We start from the raw sequence: 26627 nt of genomic DNA on the forward strand, positions 1-26627 counted from the left end.
CAAGTGTGTGTGTGTGTGTGTGTGTGTGTGTGTGTGTGTGTGTGTGTGTGTGTGTGTGTGTGTGTGTGTGTGTGTGTGTGTGTGTATAAGTGTTTTGATGGGCAGGGGACAGAAGGGAGACAAAGCTACCTTTCATTCCAGACAAGGCCTCATTCCAAATGCTGTCGGTGGATTGCAGCCAGTCTGGGATTCTTCCAATACAAACAGAAGAAAAAAAATCTAGTGTCTTGTTAATATTTCCTAACTTTTTTAACTTGCACCAAATTTGTTCTTTCAGGCACTAATACAGCCAAAAACAGTTTTTTTCTCAATTCTTTACATTAGGTTTTTAGTTATAATGATAATATTCACAATAGATTTCACTGTACTTAAATTACACCTTGGTGTTTATTCCTTTGGGGGAGATGGGGGGGGCTACACAGAAGATGCACATGATCTTTTTTTAAAAAAAAAAAAAAAAAAAAAAACTAAATGAAAGAGATTCTTTGTTGGACTTTTTTCTGTCTTCTCCCCCTTCTGCTGTTTGCCCTCTTCGGTCTCACTTTCCTCTTTCGAAGTCCTTCCTTTGGGTGAGCATTTAAAGTCCCTGCACATCTGCAGGAAGACCCCTTGGGCAACCTTATGACTTGTGGAGGGAATTGTAGGTGATGTATGCAATAGCGCTATGTCTCTGTGCTAGTGCTCTTGCCGCCTCTACAGAGCGGGAGTCGCTGAGCGGAAGGCCGAGGATGAGGGGTTCTGGTATGCCTACACCTGACAGAAATCCCCACTCAGGTTAGTGTTGACTAGTGTCAGGGGGTAGAGGCTGGGGCTGTGTGGTCTTGCAGCCTGGGTGTTGTTGTCTGACCCTTTTCCTTTCCAATTTGTCCACTCTAGGGGACAGCAGGCGATGCCAGGTGAACGGGATCTCTTTGTTTGAAGGTGCCATGTGGTCCCCAGAGCCCTGCTCTACATGTCGCTGTCAGAGGGGAGCAGCCGACTGCACCTCCACACCATGCTCTGGGATTGGTACGGAGACGGTAACCCTGGCCTATGGAATGGTCAAGTGTTTGAGGATTTTACACAACCTGTTGATAAAGTGCAAGCAGTTTACAGTTACAACAAGTAGTAGTAGTAAATATTAGTCGTAAATCCGTCAGGTCTGGTAAAAAAAAAAACCAAAAATGAACCTCTGTGTTTCATGATAGAATTTTCATAATTTATGATTTTTTAAAAGGCCTTGCAGTGTTTGCGGTTTTCACTGGTGGTTCAATGATTTAAGACTGAGTTCTGTTTTCAGCACTCGGGATGGCAATGACCTGGAAAGGATCAGGAGAAATGGAGGGAGATGAAAATGAGAGAAAGAATGACGGCAGTGGCAAGGCACAGGAAATTAATTTCCCCCAACTTGGGAGGAGGGCCGTTGATGGCAAGACACAGGTAGTAGGATCACTGTATACCTGATGGCACAAAACATACAATGCATGTTCACTTTTCGCTCTGATGTCATCAATTTGCTGATCTCTTGGGCAGTTCACCAAGCAGGTGGTTGATTCTGGGACAAAAGATGATGTGGAATGGAAGACAAGCAAAAAAATTACTCTGCCTGTGGCAAAGGAGCCAGGAGGAACTAAAAAAAACATTGAACGGACTGTCGCAAGCAAACCCCAAAATCTCAAGAAGAGGATCATAGAAGAAGACGATGACGACGATGATATTGAAGATAACGATGATGAGGATGCTGATGATGACGACAAGAAGACTCCTGTTCATCGTCTTCCCACCATGCAACTCCACAGTAGGAGCAATTTCATGGAGCTACTACCAGTGACGTGTTCTGGCCGAGTCCCTGGTTGCCTGTGGAGGTGTCGACATAACCCACCTACCAGTCCTCACCAATCTACGAGTCAGGACCCTTTACCTGGCAGGTGAGTTTGCATGGCACTTTGAAACCTGTAGAGCAGGGGTGTGCAGCGTTTTTCGGTCAAATTCGTCCTTGTGAACTGGTCTGAGAGCCACGAGTGTAAAAATCAGTGACAAACTGAGGCTTTTATATGTCTTCGCTAAAAAATTGTTAATTTTGCGTTATTTGGATGCAGTGCACATTCCAGTCTGTGTGTCTGTAACTGTACGCTCATATGATTCAGCAGAATTTCTAGTGTTTATGTCAGGAGTGTATTTTAAGAAATTGGCAAATTTTGTTGAGGGCAGCGTTACTAAAGTGGTGGGCTGCTTTAGGAGCTCTCAAGCCACAGGTTGGATACACCTGCTGTGGGGTATGGAAATGAGGACAAAATTTTTATAACTGGCAGAAAGGAGTGGATTGGCTGCAAATTATTTTAACTTTTTTTTTGAGAAATATGTTTTATCAAAGCAGTATAACCTACTGTCCTATTTTCTTTTGCATTTACCACAACTTATTCCAGCAGTTGCATGCACATTAAAACCACTATATCCATGATATGCATTTCCTGAAAAAAATGTGCAGAACTTTTAATGACCGAGATTTTCTTACACATGCAGATAATTTCCTGGTGGAGTTAACAAAATAAATCTGTATAATTCGTTACAACCTGTTTTTCATCTCCGACGAAGATAATAAAATCAGCACGATTCCCTTTCGTGGTCTGGCTGGGCTGCCGAACCTGGAGTGGCTGGATCTCAGTCAAAACAAGCTGGGGGACTCTTCCCTGAGTCCAGACCTTTTCCAGGTAAGTCTGGACTTCAGATAAACCGTTATATCTAACAGTGCCAGAGACCTGCGGTTCAAGTCCCTCAGAGGACATATCAGTAAATGTTTGGGGACATTGTTCAAGGTCACAACGTGTCTTCTCTTTGGGATCACGTTTTATTGCTTGGATCAGACCCTAAACATCTGCGTAGCTTTCAGAAGGAATCGGTGTGCATGATCCTGTCCCAAAACCTGGACCCTGGTGAAGTGTTTTCTCTGGATTTATTTCAGTTCTACACAGGCACTACAGTTTCATAGCTGCAATGAATACCTTTTGCACATAATCTGAATTTTGCCTCCTGGTACATTCAGTACGCTGTCAGGTTCCTCAGATTCAAGTTTTATAAACCTTTGCTTGGATTAGTTTTTTACTTTTGAGATCATCCTTGTAGAATTTATAATCAACTCCACGTATCTGGACACTTTCAAAGGTATTTCGCTGCCTTCTACAGTCTGGTTATCCACTGGAGAAATAACCAATTTCCTCCGGTCTGCTGACAATCTGAATATGCCGCTGCTGACGAGAAAAGAGCAACAGGTCCCTGTAGCGTTCCTTCAAACCTGGCACCCTCTGTTTTTTTTTTTTACAACAGAGAGAAGAACGACACAAGTCAGCAATGAAAGTGCAGTGTCTAAAAAAGCCCACGTGTTAAGTTCTGCTGTTTACGTCTGTGATGGTTTTGCTGCTGCTCTGGAAGGACCCGGTGACCCAAGAGCTCGGTGCTGAAACTCTCACACGCAAGTGGCCCATAAAACACGACTGCTTTCGTATCGTGGAAGAAATTCTCCTCTTTCCCGTACAGCCGTAGGAGAGCTTGAAAGAAAAACACTCAGACACGAAGAGAACTTCTCCTGACAACATCGGCCAGTGGGAGAGCTCTGTAGGTTGGGTGTCTCCCCGATCGTTCCTCGTCGCCATTCTTTAATTTGCAAGCTCGCGCATAATGCATGTGTAGGTGTTACAACTGGTGTGTATACTTCTCTGGGCTTAGTAATTCTCCATTCTCTTAGCTCTCAAAATCTTTGACCCAAGCTCCGGCGGCAGCTGGGAGCGTAGTGGTTGAGGTTGTGCCTTTGGATCTGAAGGTTGCAGGTTCAATCCCCACCTCTGGGTGTCATACCGTTGAAGAAGGTGTTTATCCTCAGTTGCTCTAGTGAAATTATCCGGCTGTATAAATGGGTAAGTAACGGTAACCCTGTAAGCTGCTTTCGAGAAAAGCATCAGCTAAATTTAAGCCCCGCTTTCCTACTTCTATCAGCGCATGAGTTTGGAGAACAGCATCGGCCACGTGCACGAAGACAAATCCACCAAGTGCTATGTCCAGTGAAGATAACTGTCGTCATTCATGCAACGCTCATGTTGCATAAAATCATTTCACATAAATAAAAAGATTATTCTAATCAAATTCAGTCAGCCGGCGGCATCACTCAGTACGTGTGTTATGATGGGGATTTGCATCTGAAAGAGAAAATGATTCCATCTTTGCTTGAATCAGTTGCCTTAATTTTGAACTTTGAATTCATTCAATAGAGAACGTAATTTTGACAAATGTGCGTTTTGCAACTTTATTGTATCAGGAAAGTTGACAAAATGAACAATCAACAAAGCATTTAAAAACTGCAATCAGAAAGTGCAGTTAAAATGATATCCTTGGCATCTCCTGTAACTGGGCTTCAAGTGCCATGAATGTGTGTGTTGAGTGGCTGGAGCTCTTTTTGAGAGAAATCGCAACGGAATGCTTTCCCCAGTAATGGCATCCCAACCTTAGACCAACCAGATCCGAAAATAAACATGATTGCAGTAGAAAGTCGGTCCTCGGGAAGGAACCACACCCTCGCGGAGAGCTCCCTCTCTCTTAGAGGTAAGAGGCAGCGGGCGCTCCGTACTAAGCAGCCATCCGGTGACCGCAGCGAGACCGTCCTGGCTGCTTCACAAAGGCCTGCTTCTGTGGTCCCTGTGAGACAGGACTTCTGCAGGGGCTGCCAGAGGAGGAACAAATACTTTGAACGTTTTGCAATTTCCTTTTATTCACTGCCCACAAATAGCGAACTTGGGGAAAATGGGAAGCGGATCTGCACCGCCACTGTCTTTTGTACGTGGTCGTAGCCCGACTCAGCGTTCGTATTTAGATAACCTAAGAAGCAAACACGTGCACAGACAGGACAGATTTCAAAGTGTGTTAAATAGTAATAAGTGAGCGGGACGTGTTGAAATGAAAGCGTTGAGGGCCTTCCCATACTTTCCATAGACGGTGCGGCCCGGTGGATGGCGCTGCTGCTGTCTCGCACTTCCTGCACGGTGTGACAATCGGAGCACAAGTCCGAACCCTTGAAATGAAGGCATCTTAAACCAAAAAGGGCCAGAAAATTCATGGTATGCTGCCATGTTGACGTCGCCATACTTCAAACTTACCCGGAAGTACTTACATGTCTAACTGCCACCTGATGAGAACCAAGTGAATGAAAACATTTTTTTTTTTCCCCGTATTAGTAATTTTATTGATTCATTTATTCATTACTAATAACAACTTGTCCAGTGTAGAGAGACAGTGGTCCACTGCCTACGCCAGATGCATGGGCGTGTACACACACTCACACACCCTTTCATACATACGCACACTGTAAGGAATTTAGAGCCACCAAGTCACCAAAAACAGATGTCTTTGCGATGTGTGAGGAAACCAGAGCAAGCAGAAGAAACCCCCACAGACATCGGGAGAACATACAAACTCTGCCCAGGAACTCTGAGGCATCAGCGCTGTCCACTGTGGCATCGTAAAGCCCCCATAGTAACCGAAGATACCCTTCAATTCAACTTGTAATGTAAAATAAATATGAATGTGGGAGAAGTCACAAATACCTCTGTTTGCTGAAAGTGGAGTGATCAAAGCGCTCAAGTGAGGTAAATCTGTGACACAACGATTTCTGCATATGTCACTGATGTGATTCTGGAACCTGCAGTACAACACTGCAAGATCGTAAGAATTTTTTTCCTCGGGGTTTTGAAATGACATAAACAGAATTCCATCAAATTATTTGTGGTTTTGCAACTCAGGATTAAGTACCAGACTGTTTATACAACAATAGAGTGAAATGAAGGGAAAAAGAGAGAATGGTTGTACCAAATTCCACGTTTCCATTTTAATTGTGTAATTTTATATTTTGTTTTAGTATTATGTGTTTACTACAGACTTCACCAGGACATGTGGTTTTTAGGAAAGAGATGGTTGGATGTTTTGCCCTTTTGTTTCATTAAAAATGGTGTAACATTTATAGTACTAAACTAAGCCTGGGTGCTGTATATTGCTAAAAATATTTTTTTTCTGTCACTTTTTTTATTGTGCGGTTCCCATGAATTTCACTGGAATAACTTCCTGATGTAGATTTGATTTGCTCCGTCTTTCAGTTTGATCCGTTAGTCATATTTCTCATTTTAGAAACAACATTTAACTTAATGGAACCGAATTACGTGCAAATTGTGTAAATAGTTTTTACGACCCTTACAAACAGATTTTCAATATAGGTAACATTGGCTACTTAGTTTATCTCTTAACTTAATACTAATTCATTTAATAATAAACAGTTTTATGGAACCAGGCTGTAACATCTTTTGAGTCTGAAAAGAGAGTTTTTCCTCATTTGGTTCCCACTCGCACATACAGTGAATCTCTTGTGTCCCTTGGTTTTACCATGAAATGGTTATTTAATGGGCAGTGCAGTGGTGCAGTGGTGCAGTAGCGCAATGGGTTTGACTGGGTCCTGCTCTCCCCTGGGTCTCGGGTTCGAGTCCTGCTTGGGGTGCCTTGTGATGGACTGGCGTCCTGTCCTGAGTGTATCCCCTCCCTCTCTAGCCTTACGCCCTGTCTTGTTGGGTTAAGCTCTGGCTCCCCATGACCCCACATGGGACAAGCGGTTTCAGATTGTGGGTGTGTGGTTATTTAACCAGAATCAGTGTTTCTCATGTAACGTAATAAGTGTGTGATGACCAGTTCTGTATGTTACTTTGGAGGAAATGATGTGTGTAGTAAAAACATGGTAGTGGTGCAGAAATAAGTGAAGCCCAAGCTGTATTGATTAAATCAAGTAGGTAAGTAGAATCACGTGTGTAAATCATAGTCATTTATAAGTTTATCTTAATATTTAGAGTTTATAAGTTTATTTTAATGTTTTATAAAGAATAATGGTCATCCCTGCAGGGCTCCCATACTTTGAAACACCACTGCGGTTTAGTGTATGTTGTTTCCTGGCTGGTTGCAGAACGTGACAAACCTGAAGAAACTGAACTTGGATGGGAACAGCCTGACCAGAATTCCACTTCTGCCCCCGTCACTTGAGGAGCTAAAGATCAATAACAACAAGATCAGCGCTCTCACACCGCACAGTTTCGAAGGTTTGTGGACATAGAGTGACAAAGACAGCGACTTGAACTGCGCTTTTGTTTTGTCGTTGGGAGAACATCGGGTCATGAATCTGCATATCATGGTCAGGATGTGGGCAGAACAATTGACCAAATACTAAGTGTGGCTGTTTTTAGGTTTGTCCAAACTGCTGACGTTAGAGCTACGGGGCAATAGGTTCCATGAGGGGAATGTGTCTCCTTTGACCTTCAGTCCACTCAGAAGGACAGTCTACCTACGGCTGGATGGTGACCTCTTTCGCGAACTCCCGTCCGGCGCTTGCCTCCATCCCTTCAGGTCGGTTGGAAGTGAGGTTCTACACATCAATCGTAAAGTGTGAAACCGCTGTGATCCAGAGTGCCCTGAAAATACAGTGTGGAGTCTTTCAAGCATGTGGTCTTTAGGAAATCAGAACTTGTTTCTTCGGTGCATATTGGGCACTTGTTTGTAGTTAATATGATAAATAAATATACAGAACCGTGCAAAAGTCTTAGGCACTTGGGTGTTTCACAGAAATATTTGTTTTAGACGGTTATTTAGTGTCTTCTGCATTAGTGTCAATGGGAAAGAGCATATTTTGGATTTCCAAGCATTCCTTTTGCAAAAAGGTACAGTAGTATAGTAAGGGTTTTGTATGTCATTGAAGAAAGAAAGTATACATACACACATACAGTCTGAGCCCGCTTGTCTTGAGCAGGGTCGCAGCAAAGCAGAGCCTAACCCGGCAACATAGGGCGCAAGGCTGGAGGGGAAGGGGACACACCCAGGGCGGGACGCCAGTCCATCGCAAGGCACCCCAAGCAGGACTCGAACCCCAGGCCCACCGGAGAGCGGGACCCGGTCAAACCCACCGCAATGCCACTTGGAACAAGCTGTTGTTGATGATGGATGGTTACTAAGCTTTGTAGGAGGTTTATTAATTGAGAGCATTATTTTTGGAAGCATTCTCACTTTACAGCTTTTTTCCCCTAAGTGCCTAAAACTTTTGCACAGTACTGTATCTTGGACATCCCCAGTATACACCCTCTATAAAAATGTATAGTATAATAACTGTTATATCTATTGAATGGTATAAGGTATATAATGGTAAACATGGTATTTTTTGATAGTATTACTCAGCACAAGGGTGCAATGGATAGTGCCAGTTCCTCACAGCCCCTGGGCTGAGTGCTTGGATGTGGGTTTGAATCCAGCTCAGTCTGTGTGGAGTCTGATGTTGATGTGTGTGGTGAGAAATGTTTGACATTAACCACCTAAATTTATTCTGAATGAAGAGGCTTCTGTGAAGAAAATTTGAATTTTTGTTAAACTTTCCTTAGTTGACTGGTTTCAAAATCTGTTCAAGCTGCCCATCAACGGGTCTGTATTGAACCATGAGTAAATGGCTCACTTGGGTCTGCATAAGCTGTGGTCGTATTTATAAGCTTTCGGCAGCTCCAGCTCCATGTCTGTGAATTCAAGAGCTGCGACTGTCCAAGAACCGATCGGAAAACGTGCGAGGGGGCATTCTGAACAAATGCCCCCAGCTCCACACCCTTGACCTGGGCCACAACCGAATACAGGAGGACCACATTGCACCACGGGCCTGGATACACTCAGGGTAAGCTGTCCGCGCAAGCTAGAGCTATGTTTTCATTGATGTTTCTCTACTCATTCATGTGGCAATGTGAAGAGTAATGAAGAAAGCAGGGGTAGCTGGTAGTAGGATGGTTGAAGCTGCTGCCTTAGGACCTGTAGGTGGTGGGTTCAGATTACACTTCTAGCTGTAGTACTCCTGAGCAAGTTGCATCTCCTGAGTTATTAAGTTACCCAGCTCCTTAAATAGGTGAATACTTGTAGGCGGCTTAACATTGTGAATTATTTTACAGAAGAGTGTCAGCTAAATGAATAAATGTAAACTGATATGCAAAACCATGGCACAATGGCACAGAGAGTAGCGCTGCTCTCTTACACACAATGCCTGGGTGGTGTGAGAGGATGTGGGTTTGATCCCAACACAGTCTGCGTGGAGTTTGCATCTTCTCCCTGTGTCTGTGTGGGTTTCCTCCAGGTGCTCTGGTTTCCTCCCACAGTCTAAAGACATGCTGTTCAGGTTCACCCGTAGTGTGTGAGTGACAGAGACAGTGTGTGTCTTCCACTGATGTATGGATGAGCGACCCAGTGTAAGTGGTGTATCTAGCAGTGTAAGTCACCGCGGTGAATAAGGCGTGTCGGCTAGTAACACTACATAGAGTTCATTGGAAGTCGCTTTGGAGAAGAACGTCTGTTACATAAATAGATGTAAATGTAAAACTCTTTGGACTGTAATTTCTCCGTGAACCGCTGGAGTGCGCAGTTTCACTCATTTTATGTTCACTGTGTTCCTTCTGCCCAGCTACATTAATTAAGATTGTTATATTTACCAATATCACTGGGGTTTTGACACAGAAAAAAACCCAACAAGTCAGCAAGTTCATATTTCCTCAGAAACCCACAGCAGTAAATCCAGCTCTTGATATATTTTTTCGGTTTTTATGTGTCTCTTTCTGTCCTGGTGCTTTTCAGTACGAAAAGTGGAGGCGTGCACAACCATTGTACCATACGGAGGTGTCATTGACCTACAACAGAAGAAGAATGTGTTGTTTTGTTAAGCAGCCAGGGGCCACAGCGAGGCCAGGAACATGACTTGGTGAAATGTTGTAAATCCTGTGGTGTTCGTGCTGCCATGAGGTCCTTGGGAACCATACGAGAGCATCCAAAAGTGTACGCAAACACTCTGTCAGCAGGAACAATGCCGAGGCGCTGCTTAGAATGAATGCAAAACAGTAGAGAAGGGATGTCGAGAGATTAACGCAGTATGTCAAACCGCAGTGTGCCTGGGTTTGAAGTATGTGATTCTGAATGGAAGCCTGAATTGCTGAAACCCATGTTTACAACCAGCCTCGGTTAGATTTTTTCCATCTCCGCATTTAGACACATAAAATCAGTCTAATTATAATATTCCTCAGATAGCAGAACAAAGACAATGAAGACTGTTATTCCTACAACCCAACTTACCACGAAACAAATTTTAAAAAGAAGTCAAGTGTTATGTCACTTGAGCGTCTCCATTACATTATATTTTATGAGTACAATAAGATCACCACGTATCGTTGTGGAGCAAACCTCCTTTGAGACTGAGAATATTCCAGATGTTTTGGAGATCTGAGGCCCATCAGTCGAAATCAGTGCTTCTATGAATGAACCCATCAATCTGAATTAATTTTATTCAGTTAATATGGCATGTATATGGTTTCTAATGCTTGAGAAAATCATTATGTTTGTTTTTTTGAACTGTGGGGCAGTGGGTAGTGCAGTGGTTAGACCTTACTTTGGACCCTAAGGGTCGTGGGTTCAAATCTCACCTCCAGCTGTAGCACCCTTGAGCGAGGTACTTATCCTAAATTGCTCCAGTAAAATACTCAGCTATATAAATGGTTAAAAAAATTGTAAGTAGCTTAACATGTAAGTTGCTTTGGAGAAAAACATCAGCTAAATGAATAAATGTAAATGTAGTGTAGTGGTTGCAGCTGTTGCCTTACGATTGAAGTACCTGCGTTCCTGCTCCTGCTGTACTGTCCTAAAGCAGCTGTGAAAATGGGAAAATAATTCAATGTTGCCCTGTACACAAATCTGACATTGCAAGTCAATTTGGAGAAAGGACTCATCTAAATGAATGAATAATAATAATTGCTAATGAGTTCATCACTAAAAAAATCGCCTCTTTTCCATCATTTCCACAATTTCTCCATTTGCACAAAAGTTTGTTGTCTTTCTGCCAAACGACTGAGGGTTCGTACGGGTTCCAGATGTGGGGGTTCCAATGAAGGGGGTCCTGCTCCCACAGTGAAACTCAACTCCCACATTCACAGGGGGGTTTCACACAACGAGCAAAGCGCAAGAACAATGACCTGGGTCCTCCAAGGCTCAGTGAGATTGCCGAGCATTTCTGACCTTATGGGTCTCTAGGGATCTTCAGCCGAACGCAGCTCGTTCCAGTGTGTTCCTGGCATTGTACCACTCGTACCTCATGCCGACATGTTGGGCCTTGGCCATTCTCTCCTGATTATTGCTTTCACTCTCTACAAATGAAATGATTCAGCACTGCAAGGCTCTGTGTCCACTTCCAGCTTTTGCTCTTTCCTTTTATATATATATATATTTTTTAAGCCTTGGTATTTTAATATGATTCCCTCCAGCCATCCTTTTCCAATTTAGTTCCCTGACATTAAGTAAATCATGGCTTGCATTTGCTAGGGTTGGTCGTGGTTGGGTTTTCAAGGAGGGGTGAGGGCAGAATCAACGCACTCCGCCTGCCTGCCTGCCTCTGGCCTCTTCTATTGCTGGGGTTGTCAGTAAACTGCTGGCAAAATGAGCAACCCTATGCTTTTATACATGCCATGCACTCTGCATAGAGTCATCATTCCAACAATAATCACATTTCACACAGCAGCCTTTGGTTGTAGAAGAAAAAGCTTAATGTTGAGATCATTGCTCTTTGTTTGGGTCACTGAAACGAACACATAATACACAAAACAAATATGTAAACTTTATACTGGGTAGTATGGTGGTGCAGTGGGAAAGGCTGGTGCATCATACTACCTAGGCTGTGGTTTAAGACACAGGTTCCAATCTGCCTTAGTGCGTGCGGAGATGCTTGTTCTTATGTTCAAGTAGGTTTCCTCTGGGTGCCTGGATATCCACCCACAGTGCAAAGACGTGTCTGAGATCAACCGGTGACTCTGATTTGTCCATGGTGTTGGTATTTGCGAGTGAAAGAGAGTGTGTGTTTGCCCGGAGATGGACTTACATCCCATCCAGGGTGTGCCCCACTCCATTCTTCCGGGGTAGGCTCTGAACCACTGGAACTTTGCACTTGACAAGCGGTTGATGAAAACGAAAGAAAAATAACAAGCTTCTATCATTTCACCCACTTTAACAACGGAACACGTTCGCATCATTTTTAGAAGAGGCTTTAGAGGGATGTTACCATATGACCCCCTAGCTTTCAAGAGTTTTGGTAACGAGAACTGTGGGACACCAGTGAAACCCAAAACTGTTTTATTCTGTTCGATGGGTCTTGATAGATCAGATTCATAGTCCGTTATAAACTCCTCACGTCTACTGCACTGAGTGGCTAAAGGTGAGCTAGTACAAGCGTTCATCACAAAACGTCGTTTGTGTGTTTCAAGGAGGTAGATGGTGATTCGACTCATTCACAACAGGAATTTGCCTGCCAGGCTGATTTCAGCTGAGCTGAATGCAAAAAGCGCTTTTCTCAGCAGACTGACACAGAGCACTGATTTCATGGAACAAATTACCTCTTTAGGTGAGGAATGAGTGTAATCAGTTCCTGGATGAAAATGTTGTTAGTGATAAAGGAGAAGACTGGTACCTTGGAAGGATTAGTTTGATTGCTGGATGTGTTCTTCTTGCAGATGTTTCACAACTAGTCAAGATGGCATCATCAGTGTACAGAAAAAAATCCCCTAAAATGTATGAAAAAGCTAAATGTGCTTTAGTCCCTGAAAATTATAGTGTTTTTGAAATATATTTTCTCATTTGTGAAAAAAAGAAAGTTGTTTCTGCTTTCAGTGTTATATTTTCACAAATTCACTCAGTAAGTTTTTGTCTAGCATAGGGTCATGGAGATGGAGAGCCTAGTCCTTGACACCTAGGATGGAGAAATTGTGATAATTTGACTCAAAGATATTTATGATTAAAGGAAATAAAGTTTTAAAGATCACTACCTGCATCTTTCACTCTAAAAACATGCAGACAGTATGATGTTAGTTGATTTTCATTTGATTTCAAAATTAAGGCTTTAGCTGGGACATTGTAGGGGTCTGGTGGCACAGCGATGCAATCGGTGGTGATACAGCTTACAGCTTCTGAGCTGTTTATTCAGGTGTAGGTTCAAATCCACATCAGGGAGTGTGGAGTTTACATGTTCACTCTGAGTCTGCAACCTAAAGAATGTAGTGGCAAGACACTTCTGTACCCTCCCTTACCAAGAAAACAATGGAACTTGTCACTATGGCATGAATTTGAATCTTAGCACAAGGGTAATCATGCTGTTTATGTATGAATCAAAATACTGGTTCTGTAGGACAGAGCATGTCCAGGTAAGGTGTGATCACATGTCTATATTTGTGCTATACAAAAATGTCTTTTGCTTCAGCTGTTGGCGGTGTGCATGCAAGACAAGAGGCTTGGGGAATCTCAACGCTGAGTGTATGGGACTCTGGTCTGAACTCTGGCTCTGGTTGCCTGTCGTGTCCTGTCAGCGTTAAATTTCAAGGATTCGAGTGTGCTCCCCTGTCTAGCCACAATATAATTTAAACAACAGTTGATATTCACTCTTCTTTTGTTAATTGCTTCTCCAAATCAAGGTCATAGTGGTCCAAATTCAATTTCAGAGCCAATGGGCTCTAGGCTAGTGAGAATACACCCTGGAAGGAATACTAGGCTGGCACAGGGTACTGATTTAATAGTTACATATTAATAATTGATTTCTGTAAGGACTGAAAGAACACAGGTTTGAATCCCATGGCTGCTTTAGTACCCTTGACAAAGGTACTTACCCTGAGTTATCTTCCTGTACAAAAGGGTAAATCATTGTATATAACTTGAGACTTAAAGTCCCTTTGGAGGAAAGCATCAGCTAAATTGTCATGGTCGCGTCTGAGGGAAGCGGCGGACCCAAGTGCAGAGCGGTAATCGTGGTGTTTTCGGGGAAATCCAAGAGAGGAGGTCAGAGGACGGGCAAAGGGTCTTCGAGGTGCGAACGTCGTAACAGGGAGGATCCAAAAGGCGAGGTCAGTGTACAGGCAAGAGGTCGATGATCCGAAGGAGGCAGTAGATCGGGGGAACAAGGGACGGGTTCGGGGGAAGGCGTTCGGGAACAGGAAATGGCTGGAGAAGGTCGCTAATGAGGAGGCAGATCAAGGTTCCGCATCAGCTGGTTGTCCGACGCAGCCTTTTATGCTGCAGTCTGCGTTGGGTCACAGGTGTTCTGTGTTGGCCTGGAGGTGTGGGCGTGGCATAAATATAATAATGATAATGCTGCTGTCTCACTGCACCTGGGTGGTGCGAGAGGACGTGAGTTTGATCTCCACTCAGTCTGTGTGGAGTTTACATGTTCTCCCCGTGTTTGTGTGGGTTTCCTCTGGGTGCTCTGGTTTCTTCCCACATTCCAAGACATGCTGTTCAAGTTCACCCATAGTGTGTGTGAGTGACAGAGAGAGTGTGTTCCACTGATGTATGGATGAGTGACCCGGTGTAAGTAGTGTATCTAGCAGTGTAAGTCACCTTGTTGAATAAGGTGTGTGGGCTGGTAACACTACATAGTATCCATTGTAAGTTGCTTCGGAGAAAAGCATCTGCTAAATAAATAAATGTAAATGTAATAATAATGATAATAATAATTCCAAATCTGCTGTTTCTCTGTGCTGTTTATTTACCTGATCAAGAATTGTGATTTGTTGAGTTTGTCACTAGGGGGGGCGCGGTGGCGCAGTGAGTTGGACCGGGTCCTCCTCTCTGGTGGGTCTGGGGTTCGAGTCCCGCTTGGGGTGCCTTGCGGCGGACTGGCGTCCTGTCCTGGGTGTGTCCCCTCCCCCTCTGGCCTTACGCCCTGTGTTGCCGGGTAGGCTCCGGTTCCCCCGCGACCCCGTATGGGACAAGCGGTTCAGAAGATGTGTGTGTGAGTTTTTCACTACGACAGAAAGAAGACAATACATTCAGAAGCTCGTTTAGTTATGGAAGAAGCATAGTGTGCACATGCTTTGCAGAGTGTGTATTAAATAACCAGTTAACCAGACAAAAATGCCACTGAATGGAAAAATAAGCCCGCTGTATGAAGAAGGGATATAATGTATATTTTCATAAGCTCTTGAAGTGGTTTTTCATTATACAAGGGCTTAGCGTACTTACATAACCTTTATAGCACAACAGTCCTTTGCAGGGGAGCTGTGGTTCTCCCATGATACACTGCCACTCGTGTTCCTCTACAAAGATTTATGGAGTTAGTGGATATTTAATGTTTATTTACTGTGCAGTGATTAGTTGCGTGCTTAGGTTCATGGTCACAATTTCATTTATGTGTTTTTGTTTAATAACTATAAGGTAATTGTGGTGTTTCTTCTAACCTCCGTACAATGCTGTGCGTCTGGAAGCTTTGGCTGGAGTCTATGCATTCCGTCAGTGTGCTGCTGTGACATGCCCAGGCATAATAAATCCCGTGTTCCTGGAGTCTCATCTACCAAACTTTTATTTTGTAATCCCACTGAGAGCACAGTCAAGGTGGGAGTGTTGCACTGGTTTCATAGGCAAACTGAGGAAGACCAGGAAGAACTGGATCTGGTAGCAGCTTACTGTATGATGGCAAGCAGAGGAGCAGCCAGTAAGAAGAAGCCTGTCTGGATGGAGCAGAACAACAAGGGACAGCGGCATAGCCCGGGACGAGCATAGCTGAGACTGAGGAGTTGCAGCAAAGCATGGTTGTTGGGGCATTCCCTTGGAAGAGCACACTTTCTCGAAGGTGAAAGGGAGCAGCAAGATGCCACAGAGTGTGGACAAGCAAGTAAAGAGGAGCCTCCCTGGCCCTGGAGTAGAACGTGGTCTTCCAAGCATGCTGGGTTGTGCCAGAAGGCACGGTGTGGTGTCCCCCATCTACGCAGAGACTGGGTTCCCCAGTTGACCTGCGCCAGTTGAAGCGGTTCACAGCCGAGTTGAGCAAGTCCTCAAGCCTTGAGTCATCTGCCATGCTCACGGTGGATGTTCCCCCACAAAGTAGGGAACCTCCAGCTTGTCACACCCCATTTTAAAGTGGACATCATGAGGCTGCCATGGAGGCACAAACAACAGAGTCACCACAGCAGCGGATGACCGGAAATTCCCAGTTCTACGAGCATCTTTTCGGGTCTGCTACTTCCGGGCTGCGTGCAACAAAACAGCTGAAGCAGGGATATGATCAGAAAGGTCCAGTCGAGTCCCTCATGGAGAGGTGACCAAACAACAGGAGGTGCAACGGGACACCTATACACCGAGAAGGAGGTGTACCTCCTACCCCAAGGCTCTACTGGGACTCCACCTTCTGGGGTAGGTAAGCTGCAGGGACACGGCCCTTTTCTTGGCAGCAGGCGATGTAGCATCAGCCACTCAAGGGCAGCCCTACGAGCATGAGAGGGGACATGTAAATAGTTGTGTCTTCATTTTTTTCAAAAAGGAGTTGTGTTCTGCTGTAGAGGGGACAGTGAGTGGTGGTACGTGGGTCAATACCTGTGCCTGCGCTTTTTGTAAGCCTAGTATTAGGTCTACTGGAGGAATGTGGTTCCTTTGGCTGAAAGGGCAATATTTCTATTTTTCCCTCTGGGCTCTGGGTTATGGAAACCACACTTGTGTCTCCATTCTCCCCAGCAACACCCATCGCAACACAATATTTGACAGCAAACATCCACAGTCTCTTGCCTGAACCAAGAAGGCAAGACTGTGCTATGGCTCTTTTTAAAGAGATAAAACTGCTAAAGGAGAATGTATTTGACTCTTCACCTTGAGTGTTATTTTCCCATCTTAGGATCTAGTGATTCTTTTTAACTGCCCAACCTCCCAGATCAGACATACTGTATCTAGATGTAACCCTCCCTAAAACCCTGAGATCTTCTCACAATGTGGCCTGCTACAGGAATTCCCTTCAAGTCTCTCCAACAACAACAAATGAAAGCGTTGCTTTCATGCACAGCTCAAAGCCCCTTTTTCGAGTCTGGTGTTTCAGGACTGGCAACTGACAAAATGTGTATTAGGCCAGTGCTTTCAGTACTGCATCCCAGGTGAGCTGTGGGTTGGATTTTATTACAGTCCCATAAAATATGTTGGCATATCAGACATAATGCTCTATTTATCACAATATTAATGTCACATATGGACTTCCAGCGGTGGTTATTGTTCATGTGAATATTCTAAATTTATAGCGTATCAAACTCATACTAGGCCTTCTGTATATTTATAACATAAATTGGATTTAGAAAGTCCTTAGTGTACTTTGCATTAAAGTTAAAGTTTTTCATCTGTGCTGGTCAAAATTCTGGACTCATGTCCCTGTTCACCAGTCCTAATTTGTACTTGAAAACAGACCAAATAACTGGCCAGTGAAATTATTGATTTCATTATTTCTTTTGGGGAACTTCCAGTTTGTCCTAAGCCAATCCCAAGTGCATCCCAAAACCCCCTTAAATGATGCCTAATATAATAAGGAAAAAATTGATTAACACGTTAAAACAGAATAAATGCATGTGCTTCCTCTGTCTCCCTCAGCCTTCTTTTGCTCTTGAAACATTTTCTGATGTTTGTTACTTCTGTGATATTGTTAACCGTCACGTGAAAGAGGGAAACAATGCTAAGACAATGCACAACTCACATGCAAATTTATTTAAAAAAAAATTATTTAGAAATTGAAATTATAAAGAAATTTTACGATGGAAAAAGCTATCGGCAGTCATGAGTACAGTTTCTCGGTGTCAACAGCGAATGCAGTTGTGAAGAATGCTGACTGAATAAAAGAACGTGTGAACGGATGTGCCCCTTTAAAGTCAACATAATGATGAAACAGCATTCTGATGCAATCTTTAAAATGGAGAAATATTCATAATGTGGATAAAAGATCAAATCCAAACATGTGTCCCATTAAGCTTAATGATTATTCAAGCAAAGACTAGAAGTCATTTTTAAAGCATACATAGAAAATATCCAATTGCTTCTCAAAAATTTGTGGCAAACAATGGCTCGGCTAGCTGTTTTAAGAATCGTGCAGGTCTTCATAACGTTAAAGCGAGTGAGAAGGCTGCTGTTGGTAAAAGAAATGAAAGGAGGTTATTTGCGGCTGCAAATTTTTAATATATTTATATTACTATATTTTTTAAAATATTGCGCTTTATGTTCTCTATATTATCATATAAAAATATTTTCTTTTTTATATTTCTAGTACATACCATTAACAATTGAGCTTAATTTTCTGTATATACTTCATGTGAAAGAAAAGATATATGCAACATGTTCCCTGAGATATCAGTATACCATATACAGTAGTACTATACACATGAATGCAAAGCCTGTGGGGTGTGGTTAATGGGTAGGAGGTGGGGTCCACTTCGATTTACATGAATTTGTAGTTATTTCATAGTTTCCAGTATAGAACTATAAATGTCGAGGTGTGCCTATACATAAAAAAGCTTCCTCACCATTCACCATGAGTGTTTAATTTATAGAGACAGAATTGTGGTATAGAGGGATAAATCTTAGCCAAAATGAAGAGTAATAAATCTGTCTTAATGTATTAGTTAATGTGGCAACACATTAAACACGTTAGAAAGTACAGTAATACTACAAATTATAAATACTGATCTTTATGTATTTAACATCTCTTTAAGAATCTTGTCCCTTTAGTTAAAATATCAAAATGTCTTCACATGTTTAAATTTTGTCTTAGTAATGTGCTATAGATGGGGTGCATCAGTTTCACACTGTGTTACATAAGTATTGTTCATCCAAAAAAACAACAGCAGCAATGGATGAAGGAAAAGAAGTTTTTCGGAAAGTTCCAGTGACCTCAAAGAAGATCTGGGGGTTTCATGATGGATTACATAAACACTTTGAGACTGGGGTGGAATCGTCAACCCCCTCAACTTGTTGCAGGTATGGACAGCCCACCAACACCATGCACCTACATTCATAATTACAAACACACTACACATTGTTTTTGATGAATTCAATGAAATCATCAAAACCATTACAAAACACAAACATATTTCTGTTAGATGAAAGCATCCCATTTCTTCTTGTTCATAAATACTGTCCATTAATATTAATGAGTTAGAAGAATATTCTTGAATACTGAAATACTGGAAATAGAATATTCCATTGAATTTAGATCTGTTAGCCATTCAGTTTCCAGTTAAACATCAAAAAACAACAAAAATAATTAATTTTCGATTTTGTGGTATAACATGTTAAATTAAAATTAATATAGCCATGATTTTTTTTTTGTTTTCTTTTTTTAAAAAACAAAAAGCATGAATTCCCACCAAACTGAACAAAGCATTTAAACCATATATGGTTTTCCATCCTTTTCTATGTAATCCCACATAGATGGCCATATAATTAAAGCAAAGTTTCTCACGCGCTCAGTCTATGGGACTTATGAATGTGTATGTATTGCTTCAACTACATTTATTTGGTACAGTTACTGGGTACAGTTCCCAGCTGCAGAAGATTCACTGGCGCCTTGTGGAGGGCAGGGTTAATTGTGCTGTTAAAGCCCACATGTTCTTAAACTCTATGTCTTTAGCTCAAAATGAATGGCCAAGCCTCCTCCAAATCACAGCTGTTCATAGGGGAGCCCACAGAACAGTGGTAGAAAGACTGATGGTAGTGGGCACAGACTTCTCAGGGGACTCCTCTGTTGGACCGCTGAGGGGAAAAAACTGATTTAGTTTTATCATTATTGTTTGTTGACTTAAGTATTTTTCACACCAAAGCAAGTTCCCTTTGTGTGCCTTCAGAATAAGCATCCCTCATCAGGTTTTCCATAGGACAAACCAAGTGACAAAGAAACCAAAAATGAGCAATGCAGAGAATGCACTTCGGTGACACAATACTTCCCATAAGGCAAGCTGAGGGTATCTTTACTGCAGCATGACAGTCATTCTGTGTTGTGTAATACCAGTTGTATAACCCTGTCAGAGGAGTCCCTGATGGCTGCCATGGAGCAGGGGTTGTACACAATGCTGGTTCACATTATTTTAGAATACCAAGGGGATCTTTAGAAGATTGCTGGGCTGTGCCCTGACAGGTGCTTTTAAGCAGTGGCAATACATCAATGCCTTGAGCATGGTTCTCAATGTAAGAGCCAGCCATCTGTTTAACTTACAGTTACATTTATTCATTTAGCTGATGCTTCTTGAAGTTATTTACCCATTTATACAGCAGGGTAATTTTACTGGAGCAGTTTAAGGTAAGTACCTTGCTGAAGGAAACTACAGCAGGAGATGGGAATTAAACCTGCAACCTTTGGATCTAAATGCAGTAGCACTAACCACTACACTACCAACTCTCCCTGTCCCTGCTCTCTAATGGAAAATTACTCTTGAGGCATTTAACCGCTCAGTTATGACTGCATTTTTGCAGATTAGACATATATATATATATCACCCTACACTACTGAAGAACTGTCCTTCCGTTGGGAGGTAAAGTAATAAGGGGTGGCAGACCAGCCACCAGAAATCCCTGCACCTTGTGCTCAGCATAGTACTCAAAACAACATAATATCAACGAGGAGGCAGTGTTTTTCTTCTGAAGGCAGGAGTCAAGCCTTAGGTTTCACTTTCCTCAAGGTAAACTCACTGGCACTGCGGTAAAACTGAAGCCGGAAGGTCTTAGAAGTGATGTCTAAACATGTATGATTAATGCTATTAAATGTAATATGGAGAATACAGTTAAAAAATTTTAAATTCATACATTGTATAAGTGTAGTTGACATGTCTGAATCCAGATCTCTCCGTCTGCTGGTGTGGTAAGAATGTGAAAGCATTGTTTTGAGAGAGGGAGTTATATAGGAGTATTTGTTGGGCATATTGGCTGCGTTATTTAATTAAATGATTGCGGTGACAGCAGGAAATTTAGCAGGAAAAGTTTAGCTGAAGGTTTTTTGGGTATGTACAATATGTGCATTTTGGCAACAGTGTGCAGTTTTAGAAAGTTGTTCGCAATAAATGATCATAAATTATTTTCTGTGCAGATTCTGTTGTTCGCTTCAGTTATTAGAAGAGAGGAATTACCCAGGAGTAGTACCTTCGATGCTGGAGTTTTCAGCACGACCGAAAACTGTCCTGGGTTTTCCAAGTACAGTCTGGCACCAGGACAACACAAGTAACTAGTATAATACACTTTTGTACAGTTTTCTGAGATATACATCATTTTGGAGCAAATGTCCGCTAAATGAATAAATGTTAATATTTGTGTTTTATGTTGTCCTGGAATCATGGATTGATAGTTATGTAGGTGTTTTACCATATTTTAGTGATATTCAGTAAAATTGGTGTGGGGTTTTTCAATGGGCCGGGAAGGGTTTATTATTTGTCCCATTTAAAAATGCTTTCAGTACCCAGAATTCTTGTGTCCGCTCCTTCAGTAACGGATTTATTTTGTAAGTTAAGAGATGCCTCTATTGTGTTGGTATATTGTGTAAACTACCAGCACATCCTGAATCATGTGCTTAGTAACTACGCCAGCGTTCAGAATAGTGGCTGCATGTTTTATGTCTTTTATGCAGTTTCAGACCAAAATCTTTCTTAGGACCTCCTTACAAAGAGCCTTTCTCCACTGGGATAAATCAGTAAAATAATGCATAATCCAAGATGGGCAAAAGGTTTTTGTTTCTTTTATCATGTTTTTTTAACTCTGTAAAATCTATTTACAACGTAAATATAATTGTGCTTAACACATTCCTTGTGATATTTTGTCCTGTCTTTAATGTATCCGATGCACTGTTCTTTGAAGGAAGTAGAATAAAAGAGGCTTGCTTGCTGCGTCCGGCCCTATAAACCCGTCCACACAGCTTTTGGCTCCCAGGCCCTGTGACACTTAGCCAGGTGGTAGGAGGCTTTGCTGTCATTTAATGGTATGTTAAACAGGAAAATAGGAGAAATGTTTTAAAAAGGGGAAACAACCTATGAGTCTTTTCTCCATTGTATCATTTTCTTGTTTTCTAAAGACTTATGCATTTTTTTCTCCTATACACTGGTAGAATGCTGCAGGCCCTGGACATCTCCTACAACAAGTTAGCTCAGGTACCCTCCTTTCTCCCCACTGCCCTGCGCCAGCTCATCCTGCATCACAACAAGATCTTCGGCCATCTCCATCCAGGCCTGGAGTCTCTGCACCTTTCCCACAACCAGCTTAGTGAGGAAGGGGTGCATGCTGTGTCCTTTCTGGGGCTCCAGCACTCACTGGCAGAGTAGCTGTTGGACCACAACCAGCTGAGAACTGTACCTCCAAGCCTGCCGCAGCTCAAGGCCCTGCAGCTGCTGCGGCTTGACCACAACCTCATCAGGTTCTTTCTCCATCTTTGCCTTAACCCCTTGTCCACCTCTCTCTTGCTTCTCCTTTCCAGGGACTTGGTGCTAAAATATTACCCCAGCAGGATAAAGCTGACCTTCAGGAATAAGACCTGAGGGTTTATTGCTGTGGTTGAGGGGCTACAGAAAAGTAATATGGTATCCCAGCATATCTAACACCCAGTGTCATCTTGAATCAGTCTCTGGAAGCTGTAAAGATAAGTGAACTTCAGTTCACAAAGTCCTAAAGAAAAATGTGAGTTATTTCAAGCCGAACCAACGCTCAAGCTCATTAACAAGCTGTTATCTGCCAGCCTGATTTGGAAGGCATCCCAGGAGACCCCGAGGCCAAGGAAGAGTGGGTTTACCACACTCACCACAAATGCTTTGCTCTGTCTTTCCAGATCACACTGATGTTCTGGGTGAATAACTGCATGCCCTTATGCTCAGGCTAAAAGCCGTGTAATAACAAACACACTTTTTTCCTGTTCAGTTTCTACAAAATTATTCACTGATTCACTTCTTTGGAAGACACTCTAAAAATGCTATGGGCCTATTAATGTTGCGTTATAGTGCTTATGAAGAAAGGGGATCCCTCTTTTTGTGTTCTCCCTGTCCACATCTTGGATGTCATATTGATTAAAGTATTATATACACAAAACAACTGATGTTAGAAGCAGAAGTGTAGCTGTGTATTCATGCTTTACCGCAGCTCTGATTATGACACTGTATGACGTTTACACCCCACTTTGCTGCTACGCCTTTGAAAGGGTTTGGCCCAACTGCAACTCCCGCATCATAAAAGCAATACAGTGCTCTTTAAGTTGTACTGAAAGAGGAACTGTTCATTTCCCCCCAACTTTTTTAAACAGTCTTGAGTTGGACCTTATCTAGCATACACTCAACTCAACACTCAATTCCTCAACAGCAGGAAATGATTGAATTATAAGCTGGGTGTCATTTTAGGGATAATTAAAAGAACCGTGCTCTTGTTTGTTTCTCTGCTGTACAGGGATGTCACCCTGGACTCCATCTGTGACACCCGGGTCCTTGAAAATTCATCCCTGGTCTCTGTGCATCCGGAGAGAAACTTGATCAACAGGGACCTCATACCCCCTAGCATCTTCTCCTTCATCGAGACCAGCCACAACATTATACTCCAACCCCAGGCTCATGAGGAGGAGGCAGGCCAGCCTTAGTGCTTCTCCCTTTTCTTGAAGCTTACCTTTTCAGTTTGTCAATCTTCTACAACAGATTAGTTTTCTCATTCCCTCTCTCCCCTGGCTTTTCCATTCTCACAGCTGCTCTTTTCATCTTCATTGCATCTATTGCATTCCTCTCATACCTGGCACCAATGTCTGTGTTTGGTATTTCTTGAAAATCAGCTGTCCCATTCTCTAGCCTTGTGGCATATATCACAAGTGTTTATGATCTCATTTACCATCGAACTTTTGTTCTTTTTTAATTGGTCTTCTACCTCTCATATCCCTGACATGTACAGTGATGAAACTCAAGAGTATTACATATAAAAATATCAAAAGTATTACATATAATAGTAAAAGACTGATTTATCATGTGTTTTTTGTGTTTTTTGTGTTTTTTTTTTTTTTACATGTCGGGTGTTTTAAATAAAATAAGAAAATGTTTATGAAAAAATTAACGTCAGTATCCAAGGCCTTGTTCTCCTTCTCTTTCTATCTTTGGAAATACTAGCAGATGTTTTTCATCCAGTAGAACCTGCTACTAAGGGTAATAATTTCAGTTTTCAGTAAATCACAAAGGTGTTCGTAATATTCCTCAAAATGTGTCATTCTGATTCTGAAACAGACCTTGTCTTTTGTTGACATTATTCCACTTTATTAGTTGTTCTGCACGTTATTCTGAGAACGTCTCGATATTATTGAGTGTTCTGAAACTGATACTGTAAACCGCTTTCAATGGACTGTCAGTGGACAACCTTTTACTCTTCAGGGTGTCTCATTTGCTTATTTTGGTTGTTAGCTGTTGCCGATGATGTCTGCAAGAGAAGATTTCTGTCAAAGTACCACAAACATACTTGAGGCCTGTGGCTATTCAGATACAAGCGTTTCTTTTTTTTCTTTTCAGTACATGTAAGGAAATCAGAAAGAATTAATGTCATTATCTGTTGATCTCTTGTTTTGTACTATGTTGTGATGTTTTCCAATATATAAATATATTTTGACACTCATATATATGGGACAGCAAAGTGATTCATTAGTATGAGTGCTACGAGGCTGTATTTCCTTTTTAGAATATTCTTTAGAGTATTCTTTCCTGTGTTATGTACTACTCTTTTGTCAATTTTGCATGAGTCCAATAAAGCATTAACATACGTCTATTTCGATTATAATTACACTGATTACATGTACACCTATTTAAGCAGTTTGGTATTTACTGACACAAGTAAAACTTCTTTTCTTTTACTGGGATTTAAACTTGCAAATATTGCTTGACTGATGATTTACATATGCATGCAGCTTCTGTCTTTATGTGATATTTAACTAAAAAGGAGAAAATGATCTGGGAGAAAGTGTACCTCACCATAAATTAGGTGGAATATTGTAATTGTTGAAGCCACATATTATTTGATCCAAGAAAATGGATGGAAACCTTTCGAAGCAACAAATACATGCAATATTAATATTATTACTGATTACCAGGGACAGCTGGTAATGGAGTAGTTAGAGCTGCTGCCTTTAGAACCAAAGGTTGTGGGTTTGATTCCTACCTCTGACTGTAGCACCCTTGAGCAAAGTACTTACCCTCAATTGCTCTAGTAAAAATTACCTAGCTGTGTAAATGGGTAAGTATCTGTAAGCTTGTAATAACTGCAATCTTAACATTGTAAGTTGTTTTGGAGAAAACCATAAGAAAAATGTAATTGTTTGTATATTACATAGCATTTGATTTGAATAATCCAGTTCATTTCGGTGTTTTGGCCAATTAATTACTTCAGATGTTGAGTTGAAAACACTGGTATATCCTCTAGTTGCAGAGCTCATTATTATCATCTGTTTTTTGTAAGGAACAATGCAGGGCTAAAGGCCGTGTGTCTGAATAGTGCTTTGTTTTCTAGCAGCTGACGCAAGGCATGAGCTCTGGTTCAATTTGTCTGCTGTGTTCAGTGACTGAAGAGTCTTAAGCACAAAGCTGAGTGTCAGCCAGGCAACCCTACATCAACACCGTGCAACGCCTGGGTCCTGCCAGCCATTATGGCTCAATGAAGGACAGACTAGGCCCAATAGGAAAAGGAGTGATTACCAAACAACTAAACCCAGATGTAGCTTTGTTTGCTAGGGAACTCCTCCCTTCTTGTCCAGGGGTTTGCAGCTGCAAGCTGCAAAAACCCAAGTTTGCAGTTGTGATCAGTGAAAACCCTGCTAGCATTACTGATGTAGTGACTTCATGGGTCTTGTTCAACTTTCTTTCTCAGCTCTCAGTGATGACAATGAGTTATTATTCTGTTCGTGCCTCCGCCTACCCCCTCACCCTGAGGTCTGTTAAAAAAAGAAAAAAAGAAAAAAATTCCTAACTGCCATTGCAAAACGCAACAAATATTGCCGTACTCTATTGCCGTGTGTGCAGATGATCAGTGCAATGTGGAAAACAAATGGAGTTAATGGATTGTAAGGGTTCCCTAATGATAATGACTACTAACATACTGCATTCCCCTGAAATATACACTGCTACTGTCCTTGCAGCTTTTTCCTTCCCCTGATCAGAAAAACCTGTACCATTATTGCATTATTTGCACATTTATTGTAATTTTTCCTCCTTAGTACGCTAACCTATTTGAGCTGCATTGCCTTTGCTTTCACCACCGTGTACTCGGCTCTGTCTACATCTTTAAAGGTTTCCTTCCATCAAAAAGTAAATACTTTACCAACGACTTAGAGATTTAAAAGACATTTAAAAGTTATCAGATTACTTTGGTTTCTGAATGAGACCCTTCTCGTACAATGAATGCGGTTCTACTAAAAGTGTTGGATGATAAATTATTTTCTGTGCAGATTCTGTCTCTCCAAGATGGTTACAGAGGAAACTAGCTGTATTTTGAGACTGAGTGGCGGAGGCAAGGATGAACCCTTGGTAGATGATCTTAATGTCTTTCATTATTACTGTAAGTGCTTTTGCTGCAGAATTATGTGAAGAAATGCAAGAAAGACCCAATGGCAATGGGATATTTTATGATGCTATACTGATAGTGTCAAATGCGAAAGAAGGCGAGTAATGAATTCATAATTTCCCATAAAGAAATGACCAGTTTTTTTTTTCCCCACAAGTTTGACTCATTAATTCTGAGCCATTCCAAGCTTTTATATTTGTTCCTGTTGTGTTATATTATGTGAAAGATCCAAGACCCTCCTTCAT

The 26627-nt window shown here is 41.9% G+C and overlaps 1 protein-coding gene across 1 annotated transcript; it reads left to right on the forward strand.

Annotated features, from left to right (window-relative positions):
* Positions 1–728: 728 nt before the first annotated feature.
* Positions 729–23434, forward strand: LOC108918286 (extracellular matrix protein 2). The gene is given in 11 exon segments (XM_074559685.1): positions 729–774; positions 877–1008; positions 1280–1419; positions 1513–1814; positions 1816–1907; positions 2575–2690; positions 6968–7100; positions 7245–7384; positions 8532–8707; positions 21926–22231; positions 23248–23434. Coding segments are annotated over 11 exon segments (1770 nt in total).
* Positions 23435–26627: the final 3193 nt, after the last annotated feature.

Source organism: Scleropages formosus, chromosome 22, assembly GCF_900964775.1.
Source record: "Scleropages formosus chromosome 22, fSclFor1.1, whole genome shotgun sequence".
NCBI classification, from domain to species: Eukaryota; Metazoa; Chordata; class Actinopteri; order Osteoglossiformes; family Osteoglossidae; genus Scleropages; species Scleropages formosus.